This window comes from Hippopotamus amphibius, chromosome 3 (assembly GCF_030028045.1).
Source record: "Hippopotamus amphibius kiboko isolate mHipAmp2 chromosome 3, mHipAmp2.hap2, whole genome shotgun sequence".
Lineage (NCBI taxonomy): Eukaryota > Metazoa > Chordata > Mammalia > Artiodactyla > Hippopotamidae > Hippopotamus > Hippopotamus amphibius.
In genome coordinates, this window is record NC_080188.1 from 119,311,406 (window position 1) to 119,324,377 (window position 12,972).

The 12,972-nt window shown below is 46.1% G+C and overlaps 1 protein-coding gene across 1 annotated transcript; it reads left to right on the forward strand.

Moving 5' to 3' along the window:
• The first annotated feature begins 3,672 nt into the window (after nt 1-3,672).
• Nucleotides 3,673-12,584, forward strand: LOC130849321 (pregnancy-associated glycoprotein 2-like). Its single transcript, XM_057728124.1, has 9 exons — nt 3,673-3,725; nt 5,192-5,342; nt 6,285-6,402; nt 6,496-6,614; nt 7,825-8,018; nt 8,940-9,056; nt 10,673-10,814; nt 10,900-10,998; nt 12,432-12,584. The coding sequence occupies exons 1-9, from the start codon at nt 3,673-3,675 to the stop codon at nt 12,582-12,584; spliced, it is 1,146 nt and encodes a 381-aa protein (XP_057584107.1).
• Nucleotides 12,585-12,972: the final 388 nt, after the last annotated feature.

Sequence of the window (12,972 nt, forward strand, 5' to 3'; positions counted from 1 at the left end):
ACAAATACATAAAACCAGGAACAAGTGAAACAAATTGGGAAGTCCTGAAATACTTCAAGGTACATTTCTGCACCTGCTGTGGGGAATGTGGAGTCAGCTCAGACTCTTCTGTGCATTTACCCCCAAAGGCCACAGTTATCCCCTAAGTTTAGTTCAGACATGTGAACTATTAGTTGTAGCATGTGTGATGTAGCTCCCTCACCAGTCATCAAAACCAGGCCCCTGCATTGGGAGTGCCAAATCTTCTCTACTGCACCACCAGAGAGGTCCCATTCCTGGCTGTTTACATATGTAATCTGTTTCAGTGGATTTACTGTAATGCTGTAATTGAAATCTTACACCTTAGTTGGGATTTCAACCCTGGTGGCTGGAAATAAATGACAACAAAATCCTGATTGAGACATGAACCCACGTGGCAAGGACACAAATTCAGCCAAACTTCAGACTGGGACTCGACCCACTTGGCCAGAATGTGAACCCGGCCAAAACCCTGATTGGGACTTGAGCCCATGCTGTCAAGACTTGAAACTGGCCAAAACCCCAAAGGCTTCCAGCTGAGATCAGATACCCATTTCAGGACTTAAGGAAGCTCAGTTTCTTGATGTCTCATCACAGAAAGAATGCAGTGAGAGGCAAAGTGATAGGAAAGAAGTAGGTTTATTTAGAGAGAAACACACTCCACAGACAGACTCTGGGTCACCTCAGAAGATGAGAAAAGCACCAGGGTATGGGGTTGACAGCTTTTATACCAGTGGGTACTGCCATCTTGCACCCATTTGGTTCTATTCAGTTTATGTCATGTCCTCGGGCTATGTCATTCTTTTGAATGTTGTGCCCTTCCCCCTTCAATTCCTGTTTCAAAATTGTCCCATGTTTTTCCTCTTCCTATGGATTCCTAAACTTTTTGTCTGTCTTTCAGTGGTCTATGAAAGCCCTCAGCTTTCTGGTCCTTCAAGATTCCCAGGCTTATCTTGTGCATTTCTGGGCCCAGCCCTGAAATCAGCCATCTCTTCAAGAATCTCTGGATCTTCTCGTGGGAAATGGTATTTAGAAGCCACAAACTAGGTCTCAGGATAGTCACTCTTATCAAGATGCCATTGCTTCTAGGCTTTTCAGAGTTCAGAGCCAACAAGTACAGATTTTCCTTTTTATAAAAGGAAAGTAATTCATTGCTACAAATATATTTCCAATTCACGATTTAAGACAACAGGGTTTTACTTAAGCTTTTGGTTTGTATACTTCAATCTCTTTCCTCTCTTCCACTGAAGGTCTTGCTTCATAACAACATGAGTGTTAATTGCTTACTTGCTTTAACTTGTATGCACGTATATACAATACTATCAAAATAACGGTAGCAATATCACCAACAATAAGGTGTTATAGTTTTAGTTTTCATTGGGTTTTTGTTTTTGGTTTTGTTTGGATGGGAAGTGTTTTTGTTTGTTTGTCTTTGTCTTGAGAAGGTATCTCATTCCGAATGTAGAGGCAGAATTCTGCATTTTAAAGCCCCTTAATTAATGCTTTGTTCTGTGAGGCTATGTCACCAATTTGAGAGAACTAGGCTCATTTTTCTTGATTGTCAATTTTGATAGATGTGTTTATTGATTTATATTTTGAGTCTGTAACACATTTACATGGTTGCAAAGTTAAAGTGTAAAGCAAGAGAAATCTCCCTCCCATCCCTGCCTCTGTCCATTAAATTATGATTTTTATTAGCTTTCCTTACATTCTTCCACTGTTCCATTTGAAAATAGGCATATGCATGTATAGAAAGGCAAGAAACTATAGTCATTTTTTTCTTGATTTTTTTTACAAGAAATTAAACAGTGTACCCTGAAGATCATATCCATTCCACACCTCCCTCCATCACCATTTTACCAAATTCTTCACATGTCCTAGGCCTTAATCAAAACTCCCCAGTGGATGGTCACTTCAGGTACATTTCAAATCTTTTGCTTTTGCAAACAATGTTGCAGTGAATAGCTTTCACTTATATCTTTTTGTATTTTTGCCACTTTAACCTTGGGCTAGGTCCCTACAAGGAGCATTGCAGAGCTAAGTGGTATTTGTGTGTGTCATTTGCTAGATGCTGTCAAATCCCCTGGTATGGATTGAACCACAAAAACTGAAGTTTAACATAGTGCAAATATGAGTAGGAAATGGCAGCTCCCATGTATCACCCTCCTGGTGACCCGGCCAGCCTCCCTTTGTTCTACCCAAGGAACAGGCCTGGATAGACATCCCCCAGGAACACGTAGGCCCTGGGAGTCCTGGAAGGAGCCATAAAACTCCATCATCTTAACTTTGTCAGGAATAACATTTTAACAGCTATACTCTTCATCTCAGTCTGAGTAAGAGTTCTGAGTGGTCTTTTCTGTCTTCTTTGAGAGATAAGATCCTTCAAAATTATTTCTCTCTATGTTTGGTTTGGTAGACAAAATGTTTCAAGGCATGGATCGTATAGGGTAATTAAATCAGAAACTGAGCAAGTGGACATTATTAAATTCATTGATGTACAGGACCCTGGTGAACTTTCTTTACAAATGGAAGTAAAAATAACATGGTTAAGATGCATTCAGTCTCTTAATCATTCGACCAACATGAATTGAACCCGCTCTCAGTTAGCTCTGTACTCCCACCTCTAGGCAAGAAATAAACACCTGCACAGCCTGCAGGCTAAATCCAGCACACAGTTATTTCAGGTTTGGCTCCCATGATGTTTTGTGAAGAAAGAAAAATAGTTGCTTCTGACTTTACTTGAGAAATTGCCCAATCAGGCTGCTTTCCAGCATGGCAGATGTTGGTTGGAGCTGAGGAGAGGCTGTCCACCCTGGTAGAGCATGTGTGCCTGCCATGTGTCCATGATGCCCTCCCAGCTTTTCCAATCATTTATTTTGCCTCCTGGCCCATGAGATTGTGAGAACCGCCCTAGACTGCTAGCTGCCTGAGGATAAGGACCACCTGTGTCTTACTTGACTTTGACTTTCCAGCATGTAACCAAGACCCCTGCACACCAGTTCCTCTGTATATGTTTCTTGGATGCTATGAACTACCTTGTGGATGCATGCATCACTGTCTTTCAATACTGATACATAGCAAATGCAATATTACTGTAGCCTAGATTTTTCATGCAGATTCACATTATAAGAGATCCTGATCTGTGCCATCTTTCCCACTACCTAAAGCCACTCACTCGTATGTCCCTGGGCTGCCCCTCAAGTGTTCTCTTTGCCATCTGATATTTTCCCCCCTAGCAATTCACTCTCCATTGAGCATGGCAATTCACATCCCATGTGTAGCTGGGAAGATTACACGAGATCATGGATGTCAAGCATGCCCCCTAGCATTTGCTTTTATTACGTTAGTAGGAGTGTTTAGTCTCCAAGTTGGCAAGTCTTCCGACTCTAATTTAGTCCATGCAGTTCAGTTTGGCTTTGCAGCCAAGCCCCACACAAAATATTACAGTAGAAATCTCTGTATTCTGAGAATGTTCGAAGTCCACTCCCCAAGGACACAAATGGAGGTAAAGATTTTATCGAGAGGTTCATATTTCTTATCATATCCATTAGTGGCCTAAAGGGGACAATTAGGGCAGGTCAGAGCATGTATAACTAGAAGTTCTTGGCCACCACTGCATGCTCTTTCCTGTGTAATTGCAGTTGGGAAAGTAACATGAAGTGGTTTGGGATCCTCAGCCTGGTGGCCCTCTCAGACTGCCTAGTCATGTAAGTACAGAGACTGTAAGTGGAATCATCTCTCTGGTGCTTTTCTTGTCCCCTTATTCTTCAACCCCAAATGTTTAGAAGGGAATGTAATCATTCCCTGCCAATCTCTCTCTCTCTCTCTCTCTCTCTCTTTTTAACTGTATTTATTTACCTTAAGCGGTACTGGGTCTTTGTGCTTAGCACAGGATTTCTCTAGTTGTGGCGAGCAGGGGCTATTCATCATTGCAATGCAGACATATCTCTTTGTGTTGGCTTCTCTTCTTGTAGAGCAGGGGCTGTAGGTGCACAGGCTTCAGTAATTGTGTTCCTGGGCTCAGTAGATGTGTCTCACCTGCTCTATAGTGCAGGCTCTGTTTTTGTGGCACATCGACATACTTGTTCCCTGACATGTGGGTTCTTCCTGGCTCAGAGATTGAACTTGTGTTCCCACCATTGGCAGGAGGATTCTTTACTAGTGTGCCACCAGGGAAGCCCTTGCCTGACACTCTTCAAGTACAACTCACACTTATTGATGAGTATCTTGCCAGGGGCACTGTGGGGCCCAAGATGCTTGAGATCAGCATTCAGGGTTGCACAGCTCTGGGGGGAGCCAGTCACAGCATGGCCTATGTGAAAATGGCACTCCTTGGAAATGTTCAATGCACAGCATCTGCAACTGTAAGTGTGGCCCTATGGAAGAGCATTTCTCCTGTATTTGCTTCTTGTCTCCTCTCTGCTCTCTCTGCATTTCTGTGTGAATGTGTCTATCTCTTCATCTCTGTGACTCCCTTTCTCTCTCCATCTCTTTGGCTGTCTCTGTGCATACAGAGCTCTCAGAGTTTTTTTTCTTTCTATTTTGACTCTTCCCTGCTTCCCCAGCCTCTTACTTTCCTAATTTAACCCCATCTCCCAGCTTCCTCTCTCACCCCTTTCTTCTGCTTGAGCACAGGAGAAAGAACACTGAGGCTACTTCTAGGCTCTTTTACCTCCAACAAACAGTGTGACCACAGCCAAGTCACAAACTTCCTGCATTTCAAATTCTCACCTGTAAAAAGAAGATATTGATGCCCATTCTAATTGCATCCCAGAGCTTCTCTGCAAAAGATACAGTGGGATGGCAATAGCAATGGCAAAGGGTGTCATTGGCAAGTCTTCCTACACATCAGGTGCATTATATCCATCATCTCACTTAATACCCACAACAGTGTATAACGGGGATGCGGGTTATTGTATCCCACCTTTTGACTGATGGCAAAACGGAGACTCCAGATGGTCATATGACTTACTCAAGATTACACAACAGAAATTGTATTCAAATCAAGGTTTTCGCCCTGGTCTTTGCATGGCGTCCTGATAAGAACATGACACATAAAAATTCCCAGAAAATGCACAGCACCGTTACAATTTAAGGTAAGACAGTCATACAATAACAAGGACAGCTGATTGTTGCCCCTTCTTTGTTTCCTTTTCACAATGCTACATGAAAGTATCCCTCTAACGAAGGTGAAGACCATGCGAGAAACGTTCAGAGAGAAAAACCTGCTGACAAATTTCCTGGATGACAACACTGACAACAGGGCCCAGAATGTTGCTGATGACAGAAATACTACCCTTCACCCCCTGAAGAACCACCTGGATGTGAGTGTGGGGGGAGGATGGTGCTCCGCAGCGCCCCCTGGGGCTCTGCCCTAGCACTGGGGTTCACCTGGAGGTAGCAGGCTTGATGTTGGGGCTGAGGCTCCTGCAGACAGCAGGAACACTGGGGAACAGGGACCGCATTTCCAGAGGAAAAGACACTCTCATCCTTAACTCTTTGTCTGTGGTGACTGTGCCCAGCAATGACAAGGGGGCAGGTAAATATCCATTTATGTGCCAACAATAAGTCATTAGTTTGGGGGAGATTGTTCTTTCTGAACTAAGTGACCTGAAGAGTCACAGGTGAAAGGTGAGCCATGTCTAGTCAAAAGAAAAAGCCAACTGCACATCAAGTTTGAAGCCCCAGGCCAAGGAAGGTCATCCTCTCCAGATCCAAGAAGGACACCAGGACAAAGTTACTGAGCCCTATGGTCTGTGATATCATGAAAATGTAACACTCTGATTATTTTATTTTTTTTTAATGTCTCATGTCTCCTTCAAGAATGAATAGGCCAGCCTGAGTGATAGGCAAAGAGTAAATACCTGTCCGAAAAGGGACCAACTGCCTGGTATAAGGGACATGGTCTGAGTTTAGGGGAAGTCTCCTAGGGTGACCTAGGGACACCACCTGGAGAAGGAAACACTGAAAGTAAGACTGGAGAGCTTCTCAAATGGAGGCACTGGGACTTCCTTGGAGGTTTAGTGGTTAAGACTCTGCTCTAATGCTGCCCTGACTTGAGCTGGATACCTGGTCAGTGAACTAAGGCTGCACATGGGAAAAAAAAATAGTCAAATGAAGGCACCAGTCTGAGCAGAATATGTGAGATGGGTTGGTTTCAAAATGATTTCAAGAGATATGGGAGACTTCAGGGTGGGCAGCGCTTAGGGAATCAAGTCTGGCCAAGGCAGCCAGGCCTGCCCAAACCACACTTCCTTGATCCTTAGGTGGCCTACCTCGGAAACATCACCATTGGAACACCCCCTCAGGAGTTCAGTGTTGTCTTTCACACCGGCTCCTCTGACTTTTGGGTGCACTCCACCCATTGTTACAGTGCCGCCTGCCGTGAGTACCCACCCACAACTGGTCATATACTTCCCCTCCCACTCACTTCTCCATCCTTGGCACCTGAGGGACACTCATCACTTGTGTCTGCAGGTAAACACAAGCTCTTCAACCCTCACTTGTCCACCACTTGCCGGCTCTCAGGCCGGCCCTTTAACTTGAAATACACTTCTGGAGGGATTGATGGATTCCTTGTCTATGACACCATTCGGGTAAGTGGAAGCCCGAAGTAGAGTCAGGTCTGGCCCTGGGAGTGAGCACTGCTTATGAAACAGATGCAGTACCAACTGGGAGGGGCCTGCCATTTCACAGTACCCTAATGGCTGTCCCCAGACCCCACATCACTTGCTCCCGGGCAAACAATGCCAATGCTTACATAAAAACTCCCAGAATGGCTAACACAGAGAGTAGCTTTGGCTGTGGATTGGCAGCTCCTTTGCCAATGATCATCTCAAGGTTCATTTCGCTGGGAGCAGGTAGAGAGGGGAAAAAGCACCCACTTTTCTATTCTCAGAATATGCTGGGCACTTTCCTGGTTATAATGTGTTTACTCCTGAAACAAACCCACACAGAAAGTACTATGATTAGCTTCCTTATACAGAAGATGGTACTGATGTGTGGAGAGCAAGGGCCTTGCCAAGGTCATGCATTTGGTGGAGCTGGGGTGCCCAGTCAGGTTTCATGCATGTGTGAGATATTTGCAGAGAGGATAAAATGTTCTTAGGTCTGTTGAGATTGCTGAGGGATTCAGGCATCTGGAAGGGAAAGCAGGGGACCACCAATGTCAGAAGAATGTGATAAATGTCTTCTAACTCTAGGGGGCCTTTGAGAGACCAATAAAATCTATGGCCTGCCTCCCCCAAGGGGACTGAGTACTCTTTATCTCTCTCTCTCTCTCTCTCCCCCTCTACACACACACACACACACACACACACACACATGCAGGCATGTCTCCCAGGCAGAATATTCATAAGAAAACTGGCAGCGACATTGTATAATGGGCTTCTGTCTTCCTGGGCAGCTGCAAAAACGCCAATGCTTTGCACTGAATTCTGTATATTTGTGTCATCTGATAATAGTGATGCCAAAGAGAAGACTACCCTGCTCTCTCCTCATTTTACCCTCAAGTGGGAATCATTAAGCCCTGTCCTGAGTTTCAGTTTCCCCAACTTTACAGATGACATGAGGCCAGTTTGACTCACTTCACATGGTGTGTGTAGGAGCAGCAGGGGATGGTTAAAATCCACAGCCCTGCACAAATGTGACCTGAAAGCCTGTCCCAGCTTGATCTAACTTTCTGAGGTACAGCCAGGGAAGAGGCAGGCCTCAGGTCTACTCTGAGGTGCTAATGGGTCACCGCACCATCCCATTCCCAGTCCCCTTTCCGAAAACTTTAAGTGGCAAAACTCTCCTCTCCCACAGATCGGGAAATTCATTGACCTGGGCCAGGCACTTGGTCTGAGCCAGAAACTGATTGGGTTCACAAATTGCGTTTTTGATGGCGTCCTGGGCCTAGGCTTCCCCAGCCTCTCACAGGCAGGGATCATCCCCGTGTTCGACAATCTGAAGACACAAGGCATGATTTCTCAACCTGTCTTTGCCTTCTACTTGAGCAAGTAAGTCTGAACTGGACAAGACCTTTCCTTAAATTGGTTGTAAGATGCTTTCAGTTTCATAAAAAGTTTTACACCACCTGATAAAGAAGTTTCCTCAGAGACAGGCTAGCGCAACATAACTATGGCCACAGGGTGACACCTGGCCCTGCCTTTGGTTTCTACAAATAAACATTTATTGGAACATTACCATGCTCATGGGCTCAAGAGCAGCAATGTAGTCCAGGGGGGATGAGGGAAGAGGGAGAGCAATGGAAGGTGTCAGCATACAGGTTGGAGAATACATTAACAGAATCTGCTGATGGATTTGATATAGAAGGAAGGGGAGGGATGGTGGGAGTGTTTACTTCCTCATTAATGTTTTACTGGAGCCCAGGACTAGCTACACAACTGGCAGGAGCCAGTGCAAAATGAAAATATGGGACCTCCTGTTCAAAACATACTCAGAATTTTAAGACAGCAATAGCAGACCAGGGGGCCCATGCTGAGTGTGGGTCCCCATGGATGTTACAGGTCACAGGCCTGTGAAGCCAACCCTGAGTTATTCTGAACCCAGGCCTTAGTGCTTTCAGGCCTCAGCTTCTCTGAAAAATGACAGACTACACACAGCAGAAACCAGACCCCTCCAGCACAGTGTCCTCTTAGGGTATCTTGGAGCATGGTGGTTACTGGAGGGGCCCCGGCCCTCTTCAGAAGGATGAATGGTCAGATCCTAGCCAAGCTGCCCAGCCTCAGACCTCTTCTGTGCCACTCATTAGTCGGTGATCAACCTTGGTCTGGTTATCAATCCCTCTGTGCCTTAATTTCCTCAAGTGTAAAATGGAGATCATAGTAGTGCCACTGATATGTGGATAAGCACAGCCCTCTGACCGTCAGTGGTGTTATTCTCATAAAATGAGCCCTTCCTCTTCCTCCTTTCCTCAGTGGGAAGGAGAATGGCAGTGTGATGATGTTTGGTGGGGTGGACCACAGTTACCACAAAGGAGAGCTCAAGTGGATACCAGTGTCCCGGACACATTTCTGGCAGATAACCATGAACCGGTAAGTCTCTCCCTCTGAGGCCACCCCAAGTGATGCTCACACACGTGCACATGGACACATGCAGAAACACACAAATGAACATACAGACACACAGTCACACATAGACTCATACGCTCCACCCACAAACACACACAAAGATTCACATGTAAACACACACATTGGCACATATATAAACATGCGCAGGAACACAGATACACAAACACACACAGACACTGAGAGAGACACACAGGCGCACACACACACACACACACACACACACAGATACACAAACAGACAGGCAGACACACAGATACCCTCACTACCCATGGGCTCAGAATCCCCCCAGGCCTCCTGACCAGGGCCCTGATGAGGGTCCTGAACAGGGTCCTGAGGGCTGTGTGCAGCCCAGGGAGGGCTGCACCCACTGTGCTGTGAGGCAGAGGGCATGGTTTGAGGACCTTAAACTGTGGTGAAAACAGGATCAGGGAGAATTTCACCAGCCTGAACAGGGTTGTGATAAGATAACAAACTATCCAGAGCTACCCGGCCCCCAAGGAATTCTTAGTACAAAAATTGCTAGGTTAAAAACAGGGAAAGTCCTGGACAAAATGGTAGCGCTTCTCCTTAGGGAGAAGCTTACCAGCAGTGGAGAGGGGTTGGCTGCACTCTTGAGACATGAAAGCATCTCATACAAAGAAACACTCCCACTACCCATGACATCGAAACCCCCATTCTGGGCACAGTAGGGCAGAGGCTGCGACAGAGAGAATCAGGAAGCTGGGATGCAGGAATGGCCTGAGAACTAGGGGCAATAACTAATGGGATTCTGTGTGATACCCTTAGACAGAAGCTTATGGGTCCTTTAGATGACACCTGGGCTATGTGGGCATCACCTGGCTGCATGCCTCAGAGTCTGACCTGAGTGTGAGGGCTGAGCTGGAAAACAACCTCTCCCAGGGCAGCCTGATTTCAACTTCTCAACACCCTGAGCATCTGCTGCCCCACAGAACATCTATCTTCACTATGTGCATTGACCTATTATTTGTCAGACACAATGCAAAGGACTCTGGTTATTCCTCATACATTTCTTCACCTACACAGTTACTCACTTATTCATTCATCCATTCACTCAACAAATTTACATTGTACATTCAATGTGTGAGGGGCACATGAGGGATGTGCTGAGGATACAACTTGCCCTTACATCTAGTGAGGCAGATGTACAAGAACTGTTTTGCATACATAATGAATTACCACTTTGGTACTTGCTACACATGAGGAAGATGCACACAGAGTGACCAAGACAGGAGCCTGATCTAGTCTGACTTCCTTGGAAGACTTCCCTGGAAGAGCAACATTTAAGGTAAAACATGGACGATGAGAAGAAATTAGGTAGATAAATGGGATGGGTGTCCTCTAGGAAGCGCTACCAGAACATGTCAAGGCCCTGAGGCACAAAAGTGCCTGGTGCACTCATGAACTCAAAAGAAATCAAAGAAGATAATGTGACCAGAGCATAGGAAAACAGAGTGAGGAAATGTGCTGAAAGGCATTTGTGGAGACAGGCATAGAGAGGGTCAGTTGTGGGGGAGACTTCAGAGTGATCCTGGTGCCCAATTTTTCCCACTATTTCACAGCATCACCATGAATGGGAGAACTGTTGGTTGTTTCAACGGCTGCCAGGGCATTTTGGATACCGGAGGTTCAATGCTGCTTGGACCAATGGAACTGGTCAACACCATCCAGAAGCTCATCAGGGCCAGGCTTATTGGTCTAGAGGTGAAGGAACATGGCACAGGGTCACTCTGATGCTCTCCACATACCAGGGATCACCTGGTCAACCACTCTTCTCTTTCTCTAACAGTATATGGTTCCATGTAGCATCATCAGGCAACTGCCTAGTATCATCTTCACCATCAATGGCAATGACTACCCAGTGCCTGCTGAAGCCTACATCTGGAAGGTAAGCGGTCAACCCAGGAGGATGGTTCTCAAACCTGGGCATTGCAGGAACCCTTGGGCTGCTTCTGGGAGGAGGTGGCCTTCTTCAGGCCAAGCCACACCCTTGCAGATGCTGCTGAGCCCCTGAGGCTGGGCCAGGGCCGCCCACAAAGTCAACACCATGATGATAAGAACATTCTGGGACATCCATCATCTTGAAATAAATGGAGACACCACCCTGTGCCATCATGGTGTGAGGCACAAGGAGAGGGGGACATTTAGGGTCACTACCTTCAAAGAGCTTCCGTTCCACCAAAGCCCTAAGATGGATGAAAATGGAGAGTCAGCTTTCTCAATCCCTGAAACAGGCCAAGTGACAAGTGGGCTTGTTGGGGACAGTCTCAGTGTGTTTTCCCACCATAATGATTAACAGACTCCCTTCCAATCTCAAACTTGTCCTGGTTGGATGATCAATTCCATGGTTCCCCTAGACCACACTTTGCCTTGCTGAGACCAGGTTCCTGCTCTGGGAGGTTGGATGCTCATGTGAGGAAAGGGTTCACAGTGACTGCACAGCCCCAGCACAGGGTTGAGGTTTAAGGTTAGCTCCCAGTGGGAGTTCAGAGGAGGCTGATGAGTTCAAAGAAGGCTTTGAGGAAGACAAGGATTTCAATAACAGGCAACCCCGAGACTCATGGCGGCATGAGGAGGCCTCCTTGGGATGATGCAAATCTACACTGGACTCCATGCAAATGGCACTGCCAGAGGCTGGGTCAGGGAGTGCTGGGGCCAGATTAGGAGTGATGAGGGCTTCAAACAACAGGAACACCAGGGTAATTCACCCAGCACAACCTGGGTTGAAGGATGCTTCCTAGAGAAGCTGAGCTCAGTGCTAAAGAGCAGTATCTGGGGGAGTGGGAGAAGAAAAGGCATTGCCTGCAGAGAAAAGAGTGAGCATGTGTCAGAGGTATACTTGATGTACAATGTTGTGTTAATTTCTTCTGTACAGCAAATTGACTCAGTTTTGTTTATATGTATGTATATATATATATATATATATATATATATATACACACACACACATATATATTATGTGTATACATGTGTGTATATATGGATGTATTCTTTTTCCTACTCTTTTCCACTATGGTTTGTCATGGGATATTACATATAGCTCCCTGTAGGACCTTGTTGTTTATCCACCCTCCATTTAGTAGTTTGCAGCTGCTAATCCCAAACTCCTATCTTTCCTCTGCCACACCCTTCCCTGAGGGCAACCACATGTCTCAGCTATTCCTCTTTTTGAATGGGCACCACACTTCCACAGCTGCTGAGAGAGCCATTTGGTTCTTGCTAAAGGAGAGAAATGAAACCGAGAAGCCACTGGCCCTGGAGACTGAAGGGAGTGACAGATAAGAGATCAGGCTCACTGGGATATATTTCTGTCTCCCCCAGAGTCCTCAAGGTATATGTTTCAGCACTTTTGGTGGGAGAACACAGATTTGGAGACAGACGGAGACCTGGATCCTGGGTGACGTCTTCCTGAGGCTGTATTTCTCAGTTTATGATCGGGGAAACAACAGGATTGGCCTGGCTCCTGCAGTGTAAATGCTGGGGCTGCTTCAGGAGTCAGTCAGGCCTACTCCAAGCACACTCACTCAGACATAGGGCACTCCCACCCAGAGATGGTAGTGAACTGTGCTTGGTGCTCTGCAAAGCCTTATTCTCAGTAGAATAAAAGATTCCATTCCCAATGGTGTTAATGAGAATTGGTGCCTCTGTTTGACTCAAGGAAGTGCATCATAATCGGGCAGGATCTAGAACCTCTTCTGAACCACAGGTGTGAGGGAGCCAAACAACAACTATCTTCAAGGAAAAGAGGAGCCTAACTGGAAGGATCCTGGGGATCTGGGATGCAGGCACGAGAGCAAGTCCAAACACTGGACCCAAGAAATCAGAAGCCTTGAGCTCATGTTTACTCTCCCTCACTCTTTCC

Coding starts and splice junctions, on each gene's coding strand:
- LOC130849321 (XM_057728124.1), top strand. CDS start 3,673: ATGAAGTGGTTTGGGATCCTCAGCCTGGTGGCCCTCTCAGACTGCCTA. Junction 5,343..6,284: donor CCCTGAAGAACCACCTGGAT/GTGAGTGTGGGG, acceptor CTTGATCCTTAG/GTGGCCTACCTCGGAAACAT. Junction 9,057..10,672: donor TGGCAGATAACCATGAACCG/GTAAGTCTCTCC, acceptor ACTATTTCACAG/CATCACCATGAATGGGAGAA.